Below are 18,427 nucleotides of genomic sequence, written 5' to 3'. Positions count from 1 at the left end.
GTGCCCCATTTGCACACCAACACCCTAAGAAGTAGTCCACACTTCTAAGCAACTGAGTGAATCATTACTCCATGCACACTACATCCTTTATGAATAACAACTCAATAATCCAATGATTCACATATACCCTTAAAGTGTAACATAACCTATATCCAAGAGGTTCCTTGCTTAATTCATCATCAAAACCGACCTCTGCAAGCCCTAACTGTTTCACAAGTATACCTAAACCGAAACTAATACAACACATAACCATGAATCAACTTATCAATAGCAGACTCTCTCACTGGGCTCAAAGCCATAGATCAAAACACATAATAGCTCACAATGCCCATACCCTATTACTGCCATAATAGCATAGTGAGATTCAACTAAATCCTTCACAAGCTCATGCAACACAAACCATCTAGTACCTTAAATCATCTGCTAAGCTTGCATTCATCCTCATGACGATCCAGCCAACTTTCTCAACCAATCCAAACTTAAACCGCATCACCTATTGTTGATACCCAATTTTTCCCTATATATTTTAAACATGCATAGATACCTTCAAAATAGCATATAGATGCATATATAAGCATGCACAAGGGTTTTACAATTTTTTCCATAATTTTAGGAATTTAAATTGATTTATTTCCTTCCCTTTTAATCACAAAATCCCCAATAAATATTTCTCAAATTATTGTTATAATTATTTAGTCATTTAATTCCTATATTTATACCAAAATATGCTTAATATATTTTTATATATTTTTATAATTGCATTTGGTATTTTTAAAGCTAAACTGCATATAATTGCAATATTAGCCCATTTAATGTATAATTACATTTTGTACACGTAAAATTGGTCCCTATATTTTTAAAATGATAAATATATATTTTAAATCATTTTGGTATGTAAAATTGTTTTTCATAAATTGTTTATTATTTATTATAAATTAATATAGGGAAAATTGGCTATTTAAATTATATCCAAATTTGCATTTCAATTACAGCCTAAATTGAACCCAACCCCAGCCTAATTTCCTATTAAAATACCCGACACAAACCCTGAACCCATCTACCCGATCCAATATAAATCAAATCCTGACCCCCTAACCCTAGCCTCATTTCCAAAAGCCCGCTGCCTCTGCATCCTCTCATCTCCTCTCTTCTCTCAACCTAACCCTAACCCCCTTTCAACCACCTCCCTTCTCTGGTCTTCTCCAGTGACCACCCTTCGACCCCTAAGCCTCCAATGGCTCCTCTATTTCCATGCTCATCTTCTCTGAGGCCTTCAAGGACCCTGGGTCACGCCGACTTGAATCTAGGGTTTGCTGTTTAGGCTATTGTTGGTTACTCCGGTGTGATTTCGAGCAAGATCACACTCTATTTGTTACGATCTTTGAGTTTCTAAATAGGTTCTTTCAGCTCTGCTTGAGTTTCTTCTGAAACCCTAATTTTTATTTACATCTCCTAGATCTATGCTATTTTTTAATGATTCGAGTCTGTTCCTTTTATGTTTTACACTGTTCTTGAACCTCTTTTGCAAAAATCATCGATTTCAAGTTGTTTTCACTTTCTTCTAAAGTTAGGGTTTTTTCAGAACTTCTTCTACACTTTGTTTAAACCAATTTTTATGTTTAAACTTTTATCCTTTGCATATCTCAACTGATTCTATGTTTTTACTGCTTTTTCAACTCTCCTATGTTAAAATCCCTAATATTTCTAGATTTTCTTTGTTTGGTTATGTGTGTTAGCATGGCTACTCGATTCTTGTTAAGTTTCTGTGTTTACCTTGCTTCTAACATGTTCTTACTGAGTTCTTAGCCTAACTTATACCACCGCTATGTCATTATGTTTATCTTGATTGTTCAAGACTTGCCTCTTTATATCGATATTGTTGACCCCGCCTGTTTGCTACGTCTAGTTGTGCTTACTCTATTTATATGTTGAGTATGGAATCATAACTTCCCCTTGATTGATTTTAATTTCCTTATTTTATGGTTTGATTGAAAGATATTCTTTTAAACCTTGAATTTCTACCTCCTATGTTTATATTAACTAATTCTCTTACCTTATTTGCTATGGTACTTTATTCTTACTGAACTATTTCCTTAATAGAAGCTTTCTGAACTTAGCCCTAATTATCTACCCTATACTTCCCGAATTTGAATCTTTTTTTATTAGTTGTATACTGATTTCTTTCTTTATTTATCACTTGTTCTTACCATTTGAGTTAATTCCCTTAACTTAAGGGAAGTATTTACCTTGATTTCCTGACTAAATGATTCTGAGTTCCTTAATTACTAATGGACTTTGATTTTTACCTTATTTGCTACCTGCTTTCAAACTATAAATGCCTTAGTCTTTCATTAACACAGGACACGAACACTCTTAGTTCAAAAAGGCTATTTCTCACACTTAAAACTTTCTGCTCTTTTTTGTGCTACTTGCTACTGCTCTAAGTTTACCGGCTGCAAGCCAAGGCTAACCATTATGTTCTCTTGTTCTTTTACTTTGCTTACTGTCCTACTGGTATGTTCTAGTTTCAATTCAAAGTCCCAACAACAATATGGTTCTCTTATTGTTTCAGTTCATCTTGTTTCTAGTTTGCTTCTATTTATGTTCTCCCTTTCCTTAAGATCAGTATATTACCCCCCCCCCCTCTATTTGTTTCTAAGCAGTTTTCTTTTACTTGTTATATGCTTACCATCATATGCTCCATGAATCTCCAAATCCCTATTACCCCTGTATGTGAGTTTGTTTTTTATGTCTGGTTCTGTGACTATGCTTGGTCAGCTATTTTTGAGCATGTCCATACTAATTCCTAGACCTTTGCTTGATTATATGTTTACAATTAGTGTTCTATGTATCCCAAACCCCTTGACCCCTGTTTGTGACTACTGAACTTGCCTTGGTGCTGTGACTACTGGCTATGTATGAACTTGTCCTAAGGTATTGTGTTTGGACTCCTGTTCATTTCTTCAATCCTTTTTCAAATAGTTTCTGTTGCTTTACTAAATTACTTTCAAACAAACTTCCCTTTTGATACAGTTTTTCACTAAAACCTTCAACTTGTTTCAATCACTTTCACTTTACTCCTAAGTCAATAAGTTCTGCCCCTCCAGTATGTGTACTGCCTTGGGATCCTCTTGAGAACCCTTTGAACTCTGGCATACTAAGGCTGGCCTTTCCATACTGCACTTATTCAATTTTGGTTACCAAGTCTAGGTGTAAGCACTGCCCGGGATCCTTGAGATCCTTAGGGAACTTTGATGCACCTAGACTATGATTTTGTCTATGGAATTGAGGCATTTGAGGCCATTGGAGTCTTTGGAAATCTGGGCCTAATCGAAGGCTCCCTATAGAATAGCTTTTTATTTTCTTATTTACTCATGTAATTCATTCATTGGTCTGTAATAACTTGTAAACAAATATTGGGGTATTTAGTGAAAGGGATAGGTAGATACATGTTTATGGGGTAATACGGGTAGAAATCATGATCATAGGACTTTACGTTTTAATTCGATCGCCTTACCAAGTAGAAATCATGTTCATAAGACTTTACATCTTGTCATGTTTATCATACCATGCTAGAAACCATGCCTATAGGTTTCAAATAATTCCGTAATAGAAATCATGCCTTCAATGTCTTAAAATCAGCTTAACTAATAGATGCTATGCCTATAGGACTTAACCCAAATTCCGTTATAACAAGTGTTATGTATGTTTCCATGCCTGCAAGTCCTTAAAATCAGTATTACACTTAGCTATCATGCCTATAGGGAACCATACTCGAAATTCTGCTTGTCAATCTAAACTAGTCTGAATAATTCAACTTAGTCCACTCTTAGTTCACTTCTGAATTAGCTTAATTAAGTAGCTCATATTTCCTAAAACAAGTTCTTTTAAACTGCCTCAATCTATCATTGGACAACATGCCTATAAGTATTAAAGAAGTCAGTTTTAAAACCCGTTTTGTTTCACTATATAAATGTAGTCATCAGTACTCCTTGTATAGGCAAACCTGTAGGGCGTTTTTTCAAACTACATCTCTGAAACTGTTTCTATTGCTTAATGTTTTCTGATCCTAACAGGCCTTTTCAAAATCAATAGGCAACTGCTAGGGTCACTACTCCTGAGTTTATAAAGAGTAAATTGCTTGTCTTCTGCATATTCATCTAGACATCCTGCCTTAAAATATTGTCTAAAAAAGCCTTTAATTGTCTTGAGTCGTGTTGTTTATGTGCCTTGTTTGAGGAGGAAACTTTGAGCCTCTAATTGCTCCCTTTATGTGTTAAAGTCCTAATTGTTTTGCCTGTTGTCTTAGAATTTTCACCTTTAAAACTTTAGGGTTCTGTTTAGAACCATCTATAAGTAGAGGTCCTAAATCTCTCTAGGACCATTAAGATGGGACGAGTAACAACACGCAATAGAGATCGTTGACCAAACACTCGCTTTGCATGACCACTAAGGGGATGGGAAGGTTAGATGTGGGATATGATGACTACGCGCTAATGTCACGTGTAGCCCCTTATCGAGGAGTGTTTACCGGACATTATGTGGGGTGATCCTATATGCTAACCAACCTAGGACCCCTTCTTTACCCAAAATTCCTTTTACTATTTTAAACCTTTGTTTACAACTTTGTTCAAAAATCTTTATTCTATTACTTGAGTTATCCAACGTGCTTTACTCACAACCTATTTGATTCAACTGTTTATTTAATGGACAAATTTGTAAGTATAAGTTCGGCCGAGACCCACCATTGTGGACCAAGAGGGGTGCCTAACACCTTCCCCTTGAGGTTATTTCGAGCCCTTACCCTAAAATCTCTGGTAATGCAAACCAATCCCAAGAGTTAATCACTCTAGGTGCCCTAACGCACCATAACATGTTAGGTGACGACTCTTCAAATACCCATTTCCCAAAAAATGAGTTATCACACCCCATGGAATGTCGAAATCCGGACCTCTCTCCCTGCGAGGAGGGAAAAAAGGGGGCGCGACACCGATAACCCACTAGTAAAAGATAACTCGCTACAAAACAACATAGGGATCACTCAAACCTCAAGAAACTCCGCAGGAGATAACCCACATGCTTCGCCTCAAACTAACATTTCTTTATACCCTTCCACAGTCATAACTATTACCCAATCACTTAATCTTCCTGAGTTTGAACTCACATCAATGAAAATCTACTTCACTTGTCAACTAAACAACATGAATAAATCCTTCAACACACCCACAACCCGAGACTATATGTCAAATCACAACAAAAATCAAGTACCAAATTTACATCTCAATCAAACTCTTTTCATCACATTCGAACAATCTGAAAACTTTTCGCAATCATATCATACCCATTATATAGCCATCCAACCGCTCATCGAGCCACAAATTGCACTCATAGGGACACTACCGTACATATAAGACCAAAAGCACGTGCTCACATAATCAAAATCTCCATGCTCAATCTACAACCAAAACCCGGCCTCAAGTCCTCCAGACTGGCCCACTATCAGCATATTGAAATCACATCTTGCACCTCATCCATGGTATCACAAGCCATCGATGCACAACTGATACCGAGCGCTCATGTGCACATATAAATGCATGGAAAGAATTCAAGGAGTTACGTTTCAAGCAGAATCAATGTCGCACGATAAGGAAATAAAGATGGGAAGTATACCCTAAATGTCCTGTAGCCTCTCGAAGATAGGTATGGACGTCATCATACCGATCCGCAAGACTCTACCAGACACTTGCTCATGACTTGTAGAACCTATGAACCTAGGGATCTGATACTAATCTGTCACGACCCAAAATCTACTAGTCGTGATGGCACCTAACCTAACCCACTTGGTAAGCCAACTAATAACTATCCATTTTCAATAATATTAATAAGACAATTAAACAAAGGAATTATCTGAATCTTATACACTTCCCAATGACTGGTAGTACAAATCATGAGCTTCTAAGAAAAGAATTTACAAGCTGGTATGAATAAATACATCGCCTGTTTGAAAGTACATAAACAAAGTTTATAAATCTAAGGCTACCATGACCAAGAGGCAGCTACAGCAGGAACACAGGTACATCTTCAATGTTAGCCCCGCAATGCACAACAACATCGGCATCTGAAATCTGCACGCAATGTGCAGGAAGTGTAGTATGAGTATAACTGACCCCATGTACTTAATAAGTAACAAACATAACCTTAAGTTGAAAGTAGTGAAGAGCTGGAACATAGGTCGGAGTCCAATACCAATAACCAATAACAATTCATAATAATGTAAAGCAAGTAAACAAAGAGGTAGTTTAGAGATAAAATGCCCAACCTTTTCATAGTTTTCCAAAAATAGTTCTACCTTTTGAATATATCAGCGAAAACCCAAATTCTTTACCGAAATCGTCAAAATATGAGTAAGCTTGAAAACTGTAATTTTTCCCAAAATTCCTTTCCACAATAAATAGATGTTTCATTTTTATTTCCAGATAGCAAGTGTGAATTACCTCTCTATGCTCACATATCAATGTGTGTAAAAAGTCATGAATGACGTGATACCGTACAACACAAGAAAAATGCATCTCTATGCATGCATGTCATATGCATACCAAAATGCGACTCAGTGATAGAACCATATGCATACTCTCAGAGTATCAGTCACTCAGTACTCACAATCACTCAGTCCTTACAGCCACTCAGTCCTCACAGTCACTCAATCCTCTCAATCATTCGGCGCTCGCACTCAATATGTACCTACGCTCACTGAGGGTGTGTACAGACTCCGGAGGGGCTCCTTTAGCCCAAGTGATATAACAAGCCATTCATGGCATTAATCAATAAAACATGTTGCAGCGTGCAGCCTGATCCCATAATCATCCTTACAATCAAGCCCTCAGCCTCACTCAATCATCAATCTCTCTAGTCTCTCGGGCTCGAAAATAATATCATAAAGAAATCAGCCCAAAAATAATGATATGATGCATCAATAAATGACAAGTGAGACTGAGATATGATATGAATGCATGAATATGAATGAGTACGAAATAACAATGAAATCAGTGAGATGATAGCAAGAAACTACCATTGTGGGTCCAAATAATATCGGCATATAGCTTAAATGTGATATCTAGCATGAGTGACAGCTCAATTACTTTATCCCATGGTGAAATAGATATCAACAAAATAGTACTACTATACAGTGCCATGGAAACAACAAAATCACAATTTATATGAAGCATGCCCACACGCCCGTCACCTAGCATGTGCATCACCTCAACACTAGTCACATAACACGTAATTCGTGGTTTTATACCCTCAACACTAAGTTTAGAAGAGTTTCTTATCTTGAACAAGCTAATTCCAATACCGAGCAATTCAAGCGATGCTCCAAAAATACCATCACCCGCGCAGCGACCTCCGAACGGCTTAAAACTAGCCAAAAGCAACTCAAATACATCAGATAAAGTCCAAGGAAACAATTACAAATAATAAGGATTAAATCCTAAATCAAATCACAAATCCGGCCAAAAATCACACCCGGGACCGCACCTCAGATTCCAACAAAACTCAAAAAATCTGACAACCCAATCAATTACAAGTCCAACCATACTAGTTTCACTCAATTCCGACTCCAAATCGACATTCAAATCCCAAAAATACTCTTTTTGAAATTTCTACAATTTTTCCCAAATTTCAATCTCAAAGTAATAGTTGGATGATGAAATCAATGATATATTCATGTATATTAACCAAATCCGAGTTAGAATTACTTACCCCGATGAATTTCTTGAAAAATCAACGAAAAATCACCACAAACCGAGCTCCCAAAGTCCAAAATGTGAAATAATACCCTAAACCACATTTATATAGTACACCCTCTGATATCCCAATGTGGTCTGCAAAATTCTAAGTGCGGCCACACATCCTAGCTCCTACGATCGCACAAAAATTGTGTAGCCGCACCTTTTGGTGACTGCACTGCCAGGCCTTAGTATTTTGGCTATAACTTTCTCTATAGATGTCTAAATAATGACTTCTTTACCTTTCGAAAAACTAGACTTGAAGGGCTAAAACTTTTGTTTTTGAATCATCTCAAAATTCCTTGTAGATCTAAAGATATAAGCTTCCGTAGTGGGACTAGTGAATCTGCTGGACACCCTGATGTGCAGCCGCACATAAAATTGTGCGATCCACACTCCTCCTCTGAGGTCCGCATATTTCTATTGCGGTCCGAACTTTTATGTGCGATCCACACCTCTTCTTTGCCTCAGCATTCTAAAACGTGCGGTCCGCACTTCAAAAAGTACCATAACAATATGCCTGGACTCGCTCAAACCTCACCTCCGAACACACTCGAGGCCCCTGGGACCTCAACCAAAGGTACCATCAAGTCCTAAAACACCATACAAACTTAGTCGAGCCCTCAAATCACATCAAACACAACAAAAGCATGATCACATACCAATTCAAGCTTAATGAACTTGAAACCTCAAACTTCTACAACCGATGCTGAAACCTACCAAATCACGTTCGATTGACCCCAAATTTTTGCACACAAGTCATAAATTGTATAATGGAGCTATTCAATTTTCCATAATCGGATTTCGATCCCCATATCAAAAAGTCAACTCCTGGTCAAACTTCCAAAACTTAAATTTCTGTTTTATCCCTTTCAAGCCTAATTAAACTACATACTTTTAAATAATTTTCCGAACATGCTCCTGAGTCCAAAATCACCATACAGAGCTATTGGAATCATCAAAATTCTATTTTGGGGTCGTTTACACATAAGCCAACATCTCATCAACCTTTAAACTTAAGCTTTTAAACTTTGAATTTCATTCTTCCAAACTGACTCCAAAATACCTGAAAACCAAAACCGACGATTCTCATAAGTTATAATACATCATATGGCGCTACTCATGCTCGAAAATTACTGAGCAAAGTGCAATTACTCAGAACGACCGGTCAGGTCGTTACAGATAGATTTCGTTAAATATTTAAATTTTTAATTTTTATTTTAAGAACAAAGTTATATGCATGACTTAAGACAAAGATAATTAGATTGTAAATCCTTTAATAGTAAAATTTATTTAGAGATATATGTGAACTTTCAAATTACTTCATTTAATTGAATTTAAAAGAACTTATTTAGGGATATATGTGAATTCTCAAATTAATAAGAACTCATATTATTCAAATTTACTATATCGTCACTATAGTTTATTGTGTGACTTAATTCTATAAATTAATTTGAATGGTCAATTAATATAACATGTAACTTATCTGTTCTTTGTATAGATGGAATATCATAGTTGGATGTATAATAGGAATCATCATAATCGTCGATTTTTAAGGGATGAATTTATAGAAGGGGTTGAGGAATTTATTAGACATGCCATTTCACTTAAACTGTTTCGGATTGGAGGGATGATTAGGTGTCCTCGTACGAAGTGCAAGTGTTTGAATTTTTTTGGATTTGGAGGATGTTACGACTCATTTTTTAGAAAGGGATTTATGGATAATTATTTTATATGGACTAGTCATGGAGAGGTTGATGGTAGTGATGGTATATTTCATAACGTAGTTGTTGGTGAAAGTAGTAGGTCGGTGGAGAATATTGTTCAACATCCTAGATACCATGAAATGGTTGTGGATGCTTTTGGGATGCACTTAGAGTTTGAACCCCATGAAAGTGTTGAACAAACTCCTAACGAAGAGGCAAAATATTTTTATGAATAGTTAGAGGCAACTAGTTGTCTACTAAGTGAAGGGAGTATGCACTCTAAGTTGTCTGTTGTGGTTAAATTATTAAGTATCAAATCAGATATCAATATTTCTCAAACGGGAATGGATTCTTTCATTGGCCTTATGAGTGAACTAGTTGACCCAACTTTCAACATTCCTGAGGATTTCTATAAGGCTAAAATATTGGTTTCTAAGTTAGAACTCTCGTCTATGAGAATCGATTAGTATGAAGATGGTTGCATGTTATTACAAGGGAGATGCAGATTTAGAAAGTTGTAAATTTGTGAAAAATTTCATTTTAAGCGGGTTTCCAGTGGGAAGAAGGTTGTTGTGAAGTCGATGAATTATTTACCTCTTATTCCTAGATTAAAGAGGTTGTACACATCGATGAGTTCCACTCCTCATATGAGATGGCACTATGAAAATAGAAGGTCGTCCGGTTTTATGTGTCATCCTTCATATGGGGAAGCTTAGAAGCATTTTTATATGACGTATCCATATTATGACAGTGAAATGAAGAATGTTCTGTTGGGTTTGCATGCAGATGGTTTCACGCTATTTTTTGCTTCTGCAACACCATATTCATGCTGGCCAGTCTTTATTACGTCGTATAATCTTCCTACTGAAATGTGCAAGACTAGTTTATATATTTTTTAAAATTATGTTATTCCTGGTCCCTACACTCCAAAGAGTTTGATTGATGTATATTTGCAACCACTGATTGATGAGCAAAAATAGTTGTGTAGTTGAGATATATGACATATCAACTAAGCAAAATTTCAACTTGCGTGCTAATTTAATATGGACCATTAATGATTTTTCTGTGTATGGAATATTATTTGGGTAGATGACTGCTGGAAATTTAGCATGTCCTTATTTCATGGAAAATGGTAAAGCATTCACTTTAAGACATGGCCGAAAGCAGTCATGGTTCGATTGTCATCGTCAGTTCTTGCGAGTTGATCATGAGTTCAGAAGGATAAAGAATGCATCCAAAAAGAATACAGTTGAACATGATTTTCCATCTCCAATTTTGTCTGGTGAGAAAATTTGGGAGAGAGTTTAGAACTTCACTAAAGTTACCGAGGCCCCACCTTCTAGATTTCCTGGATATGGTATTGCTCATAACTGGACAAAATAGAGCATATTTTGGGAGTTACCATATTGGAATGATAATCTTCTTAGACACAATCTTGATGGCATTCATATTAAGAAGAACTATTTTGACAATTTGTTCAACACAATGATGGATGATAAGAATAAGACAAAAGATAACACTGAAGGCTAGACTGGACTTACAAGATTACAGGTGACCTGAATTACATTTGCAGTTTGCGAACAATGGTAAGGTGTTCAAGGTCAGCTACACATTCACTTTGGAATAAAGCCGATAGATTTGTGAGTGGGTTACAAACCTAAAGAAGCTTGAGGGCTATGCTTTGAACCTAGAAAAATGTGACGATATGGTTGAAGGAAAGCTGACTCATATGAAAAGGCATGACTGCCATATCTTCATGGAAACTTCAGTCCCTATTGCAATTTGTGGTTTGCTTGAGAATATATGGAAACCCATCATAAAGATAAGTTTGTTCTTCAAAGACTTATATTCTACCACATTAAGGGAAGAAAACATATTTCAAATGAATCGGAACATTCCTATAATCATTAATAAGCTAGAAAGGATTTTTCCATGTGGTTTCATTAATGTGATGGAACACCTTCCAATTCACCTTGTACACGAGGCGCAACTTGGAGGGCTGGTTCAATGCAGGTGGATGTATTCATTCGAGAGGTAATGATCAAACCTTGATTTATTCTTGTAATTTTCTTTAGCATTATCGTCTAATATGACAATGTGCAGGACTATTAGCAAGTGTAAATGATTTGTTAAACAGAGGAATATGATTGAAGGATCCATATGCGAAACCTATCTTGCAAAGAAAATTGCTCATTTTTATTCTTACTACTTTGACAGTCATGTGTCATGTGCTAGAAATAGTCCTAATCGGAAAAATATCGTGATTGAGAATGATCCATTATATCCATCAATGTCCATATTCAATCAATCAGGCCGAGGTTCTAAAGATCGATCAAAAAAGGGCCTAATTAGTATGGAGTACAAATCAGCTTCAAATCATGTGTTGCTAAATTGCTCACTTGTGATTTATTTAACACTACATGTAGGTCAATAATCCAAATAACAGTGTTAATCAATTTTTGAAAGATATATCTTGGGGACCTACACCTACAGTTGCAACTATGTTTATGTATTTTGTGAATGATTATAAATTTCACACCGAGGAATGTTCCAAGTATAAAAAAAAAAAAGCAATAACATTAGGGTGTGTGTCAAAGGTGGTAAAGGCAACCATGATGGGGAAAATAATTATTATGATATGATCAAAGAGATTCTAAAATTATCATATTCAGGTTGGCCAAATAAGAAGATTATATTTTTCCGATGTAAGTGGTTTGACCCAATATCTATAAGAGGTACAAATATACACTCGCAGTACAACATAATTTAGGTTAATAAAAAGAGGCAATATGATCGCTATGATCCTTTTATAATTGCAGAAAAAATTAGGTAAGTCTATTATGCTCCATATCCGTTGCGGAGGGATATGACTGATTCGTTGATTAAAACTAAGCCTGTTGGTAGGGTGGAAGTTGAGAATGTGCTAGATGTTACTTACCAAAACGATACCTCAAGTGTTAACCAAATGGTGGATGATCAGTTAGAAAATGACTTGGAGCATCCTCAACGAATATTAGAAGAAGTTGAAATAGAGGAAATAACAATCATAGAAAATGAGGACGGAGAATCACCTGATGAAAATGAAATAAGTGAAGAGGAAGAATTTTTGGACGAGGAAGGACACTTCGAAGACAAATAGCATGTTAGATTTTTCAAGTTCTCTCAACTTATATAGATTTATATTCTCAATTCTAATATTTTCTTTAATTTATGCAGATGACCTTTAGGGGTCGAGGTAGGTCTAGGAAAGATAAGAGGCCTATTGATCATGAGGATAATGCTACACCCATGCTTCCTTCCTCTCCACACTTGTATCCCTCTGCTGCTGATGGTCGGCATTAATCTTCTAGGCACACATCTTTTCTACCACATCCATCTACTCATCAGACTACCTACCATTCGCCCTCCCAGCAGTATCCTTACCATTCTCTACCACAGGGCTATACCCCGCTTCCTCCACATGATCTTGCATATAGTTATATGGGTACACCAAATCAGTATTCAGAGGGCCATGTGGTGATACACCAGTCATTTTCTCTATTTGCTTCACCACCATCTGGATCACATCCATCTAGATTACAGCTGCCCGGATCGCAACAGTGGTTTGGATCGCAACAGGGTTCTAGATCGTATCCATCTTCATTAGCGACCTTGTCTCCCTCTACACGGAGTTCGTCTCCTAGCATTTCTAGACTTTACCTTCGGGATAGTATATTGAGCTAGATGCCTCCCCTTCTACGTATGCTTCAGATACATCGAAGGATGATGATCCAGAGGAAGTGCGGTATGACCGTTATCATAGGATGATCATCAGGCCTACAGGCAATGGGTAAGATTTATTTACTATTTCTTTATTTTTGCTAAATTATAATAGCTAGTCTTGTTTAATTAATGTAATTGCTATGTTGCAGGTTCATACCTACTCATCAGACTATAAAGATAATCACTGAAGCTCTTGGCCGGTTGTATGATGCACCCTATATGACTTGGAGTGATTTTCCACCGGAGCTCGTGGAGCAAATTTTCAACCAATTTAAGGTATTAGTACCATTCTTATCTATTAAAGTATTATATTAATAATATTTTCATCTAACATTACACACTTCATTTGCAGACTAAGTGTGCCTTGGAGGATCAAGACAACTATGCCATTCTTGCAAATTTTGAGTTCAAATGCCGTAAGAGACTATCTGACTCCTTCTGTTTTGCTCGGAAGAAGAGGAAGAAGCCTTCATGGGTTCTACCGCATTTATGGGAGGATCTGCTGAGGTAGTGGACCACTGAAAAATTCGAGAGAGGAGTGAACAAGGAAAGAAGGCTCGAGCATTTGAGAAACGTGGCTTTATGTGGGTGCAAGGAGCATGAGGACTGCGAGGAGACTACTGGTAATTCCTTAAAATAGTTAAATATATTTTTATCGAACTATATTTATATATTTTAATTTAGTTAACATATTTTATTATATTTGTAGGAAAACAATATGAGATGAAGATGACTCACAATGAGTTCTTCACGAAGACTCACATCCGAAAGAAAAAGGCACTGATAGATCCAAATAGATAGGTCGAGGATCAGACGGAGACTACATATGTAAGTTTCATAACTACTATAACTTGAAATTAATGTTTATAATATTATATAATTCATAATATTCTATCTTCTAAATAAAGGGTCGTTACAAGACTATTGTGGAGGAGTACAGTCAGAGCTTTCCACCGAATGAGCAACGTGAGCAACATTCCATTTCAGAAGAAAAATCACAGAAGATATGGTTGGATGTTGTCGGTGGTCCTAAAAAGGGATAAAATACGGCCTTCTAGAGAGATCATTTCGGCGCTACAAGGCTGGATTGCAAGGTATAAGGACTTCCTCCTGGGGCGAGGCATTTGATAGGTCGATTCTCTCGGCTGTGGAGAAGAAGATCTCAAAGCTGTCAGCAGAGCTTCAAGAGGCAAAGGCTAGAAAAGAAAAGAGAGATAAACAATTAGATAGCCTTCAAGGTCAGCTAGAAAAGAGGGACCAACAATTTAATATCCTTCAAGGTTAGCTAGCCAGTCTTCTTGCTAGTGGTGCTTTCCCCATCCTCCGGTCTCGTGAGTCTTCCCCAGATGCTAATCCTTCTCGTCGTGATCCTTCGAACCATGGCGATGATGAAGCTTCTAGTAGTTAAGGTGGAGATGATGCAGTATAAAACACTCCTTGAATGGCGTGTATTGCTAAACAAAGTCTTGAACTTTTAAATATTTAGTTGGAATAGTTTTGAATAATAATTGTATTGTTGATATTATTTTGTTATTGAACATTTGTATTGTTGTTGTTGTGGTTGGCATTATTGTTGTGGTTGTTATTAGCGTTGTTGTTATGGTAGGCATTGGTTAATTGTTGTTGTTGTTGGTTAATTGATTATTGTTGGTTAATTGTGGTTGAATGGCAGCAAGGTAATGCTACCGTTATATGATGGTTATTGGTTATAACTAGCAGATGGTGTAGCTTAAAAGCAGCCATATTCTGCCAGGTTTTTCCTGAGAAAACTGACCGACTTCCGACCGATTTTGATCGGTTATTTCAATGTGCAATCTGCAGAAAATTGAAACTACTGACCAAAAATAACCTATTTATTTATTTATTTTTTAATGATTCCGACCAATTTCGGTCTGGTCAAACTTTAGTTGAATTAACCGATCGGCTTCGGTCGAAAATTGCGACCGTCTTCGGTTGCCACACGTTAGCGACCACTGTTTTTTCGACGAATTAAAATCGGTCGGTTTTCCTATATTTCCGATCGATTCCGGTCAATTTTCTTGGATATTTTTTGACAGTTTTCTAGTGGTGAGTTTCGATACTAATTAAATCCAGAGCCAAACCACTAGTTATCTTAGAAAATTAAGAAATAAAATTCTATCAAAGAAGTGAAGGACCTAGTTGTAGAGCAATGATCAGTGTTAGGACAAACAACCCAAACACATTTATATATGCAGCAAGAAGAAAAAAGTAGAACTCAGCTTCAAAACGTATACTCCAAAGTCGAGCAGCAACCAAAAAAGACAAAGGAAAGAAAAAGGCAAAAAAGCAGCCAAGTATGTGGAAATGGTAGCTTGGTAAACCGGTCACAGTCAGCCTCTTAGCATACTAGGTTTTCCTTAAAGTTAAATAAGAAGAAACAAATAGTAAATGAAAAGAAGAGAAAAAGAAGAAAAAAAATATTCATCTGTACTGTCATGATACTATTTCGTTAAATACTATGCTGATAATTAAGATGCATTATACTATATTATCTTTCACGCAAAATTGAGACAAGGCGGCTCCCACCTCTCTCTAAACAATCAGCCATGGCTTCTTTCCATCATCGAAATCTCATATTTGAAACTCTTGATAGTTCCACCGACAAAAGTTGTAGCAGCTATTACTGCAACTCAAAGGAGTATTATTCTGCAGGTTGTCCACTGTCATGTTTTGCTATTTGCCCCAGCATTTGTCTGCTTTCAGAAATCCAGCCGCCGACACCACCACCAAGTTTCTCCACCGAAGTTCCTCCACAAAAGCCAACCATTTCCATCTTCTTGATCATTTTAGTTTCAGTCGTAGCTACCGCTATCATCATATTTTGTGGCTTCGTCGTTTACAGATTCGGTAACTTAAGAACTCCTTCACAACCGCAGCAGCTAACAGTAGTAATAGCAGAAGAAGAAGAGGCCAGTGATATTAGAACAGTGGGTCTTCAGCCATCAGTTGTTAGTGCTATCACGATTTGCAAGTATAAAAGAGGTGAAGGACTAATTGAAGGAACAGAGTGCTCTGTTTGCTTGACTGAGTTTCAAGACGATGAAAGTCTTAGGATTTTGCCTAAGTGCAGCCATACTTTTCACATACTTTGTATTGACACTTGGCTTAGATCACACACCAATTGCCCCATGTGCCGTACCGGCATTGTCCTTGAACAGGTATTGTTTAACTGTATGAGTGTTAGACCATCTTATATAAAAGTTTATAGTGTTGGTGAAAACACGCTTTTTGTACGTTGGTTTCATTCTTTATCATGAGCTCAATATGTGATTTTCATACGGTGAGACTTGAACTCAAGATCTCTCCCGCTCTTATAACATGTTAAACCGTGTGACATCTAATCTAAAAAGTAAAGTTGTAGAGGAATTAAACACACTATTATTCATTTAATTATGTTTGTAGTGCAGAATTTAGGGTTGAGACATGAAGGAGAAACTCGTCCGGGAATTTCAGGAAATGCCACGGATTAAGGATTGACATTCAGTATGAAGGCGGATGAGGGGATCTAATTAAGTACTAAGGACAAAAGTGAAAATGCCAAGCAAGATGTAGTGAATGGTTCTGGAGGGGAGTTAAATGAAGTTCATGCCTTAACAAGTTCAGCTACTTTGGAATCTTTATCTACTACTTCAATGAGTCGTGCTTCTGCCTGCAAATTCTTTAGGGAGAACATCCGCTGATGAAAATTTGGGTGAGGAATCAATTGAAGTAAACGAATCAAAGATGGGTTTCGTTCTGTATCAAAAGAGTTTTTGTTTGTGAAGCAAATTAGGGGAAGTCTTTCTTTGAAAGAATAATGCATTAAGAGGCAAAGAGGTCTGTTTCTCGCAGTACAAATGTATAAACATCACTCATCGATTTCAAGTAAACTAGTTTCGGAAACTTATAGATCTCCCCTAACGGAACTAGAGAATTGGTCAAATTGTGACGGTTTTTGACCCCTAAAAAAAATTGTGGCAATATCTAGAAGTGTCATAGTTTATCTTTGCCATGAGCATTATTGTGACTATTTTTTAAAACCTCCACGGCAATCGCCACAAAATAAATTTTGAATTTGTGGGAGTTTTTGAAGATAATTAGAGGGTGTTTGGCTAAGCTTATAAGCTGGTTAAACTGGCTTATAGGCACTTTTTGGCTTATCTACGCGTTTGGTAAAATTAAAAGTGCTTATAAGTCAAAAATAAGACAAAAGACATAAGTTGGTCTCCCATAACTTATTAAATTTCAGCTTATAAGCACTTTAGGTTTAACCAAAATATTTACTATTTTATCCCTAAAATACTTTTTTTTAAATAAAACTCTTCGTATACCCAATTCTTTAGCTGCTTATTATTAATTTCAGCACTTTTATTCAAATACGTAACTGTTTATTTTTTAAATCAGCTTCAGCACTTACAAATGTTTATCAGCTAAGCCAACCGGACTGCATTTTAGAATCCCACGACCTGAATTATTGATGGTTGAGAATCCTCGCGAAAAAGAATGAATTTCTTGTTTTCACTATGTAAATATCCTCTTAGAAGATGTAGAGTGTATTTAGGATCAAACCACGGTAGATGTATGCTTAAAAAAAGACAAGCAAGAGGGGGAGAAAGGAAACACATGTATTACCCCAAAATAAAGCAACCCAATGAATGAATGATGAAGATTTACAAGCGCCCCTTTCTGTTGGCCAACTCTCTCTTCCTTGAGGATATACAAAATTCTAAGCAATTTCTAGCAAGTAATAATACGTAAATCCTACATTCTAAAATGCAAGTAAGAATGCATAAGTCAAATATTCGTTGGGAAATTTTAAGAAAAAGCAATATATAACGTGATATATTGACAGTAGTATCTTGTTCCCAAAATAAAAATAGATTACACGAAACGCATGTTGGCATTTACAAGAAACGCCTACTTTTCCAATAGTATCTTGTGCCCAAAATAAAAATAGATTAATTCAGTTTGCTCCTATATTCCTTTTTTCTTAACATAGTCTGCTACGGAGCATGAAATGTTTAACTGATCAATAGTGATACGAGACTACAGTTTATACAAATATAATATTATTAATTTATGCAGGTATTCTTTACTCATTGTAATAGTAAAAAGTCATAAAATTACTTTCTGTCTTATTAAAGTTAAAAAATTTTGGTGCTAGGTAATTAT

General features: G+C 36.4%; 1 protein-coding gene across 1 annotated transcript; it reads left to right on the top strand.

The window, feature by feature from the left end:
* The first annotated feature begins 15,503 nt into the window (after window positions 1-15,503).
* Window positions 15,504-17,413, top strand: LOC104220834 (RING-H2 finger protein ATL54-like). Its single transcript, XM_009771794.2, has 2 exons — window positions 15,504-16,434; window positions 16,684-17,413. Exons 1-2 carry the CDS (start codon window positions 15,823-15,825, stop codon window positions 16,744-16,746), a joined length of 675 nt encoding a protein of 224 aa, XP_009770096.1. The 5' UTR covers window positions 15,504-15,822; the 3' UTR covers window positions 16,747-17,413.
* Window positions 17,414-18,427: the final 1,014 nt, after the last annotated feature.

The sequence above is a fragment of the Nicotiana sylvestris genome, chromosome 1 (assembly GCF_000393655.2).
Source record: "Nicotiana sylvestris chromosome 1, ASM39365v2, whole genome shotgun sequence".
Taxonomy (NCBI): domain Eukaryota; kingdom Viridiplantae; phylum Streptophyta; class Magnoliopsida; order Solanales; family Solanaceae; genus Nicotiana; species Nicotiana sylvestris.
The sequence above is the reverse complement of the archived record's forward strand: the minus strand, read 5'-3'. Positions and strand labels throughout refer to the sequence as shown.

Bases quoted from the DNA above. Each gene is read 5' to 3' on its own strand.
- LOC104220834 (XM_009771794.2), top strand. From the start codon at position 15,823: ATGGCTTCTTTCCATCATCGAAATCTCATATTTGAAACTCTTGATAGT. The intron at 16,435-16,683 runs GTATTGTTTAAC...TTTGTAGTGCAG, and splicing joins CCGGCATTGTCCTTGAACAG to AATTTAGGGTTGAGACATGA.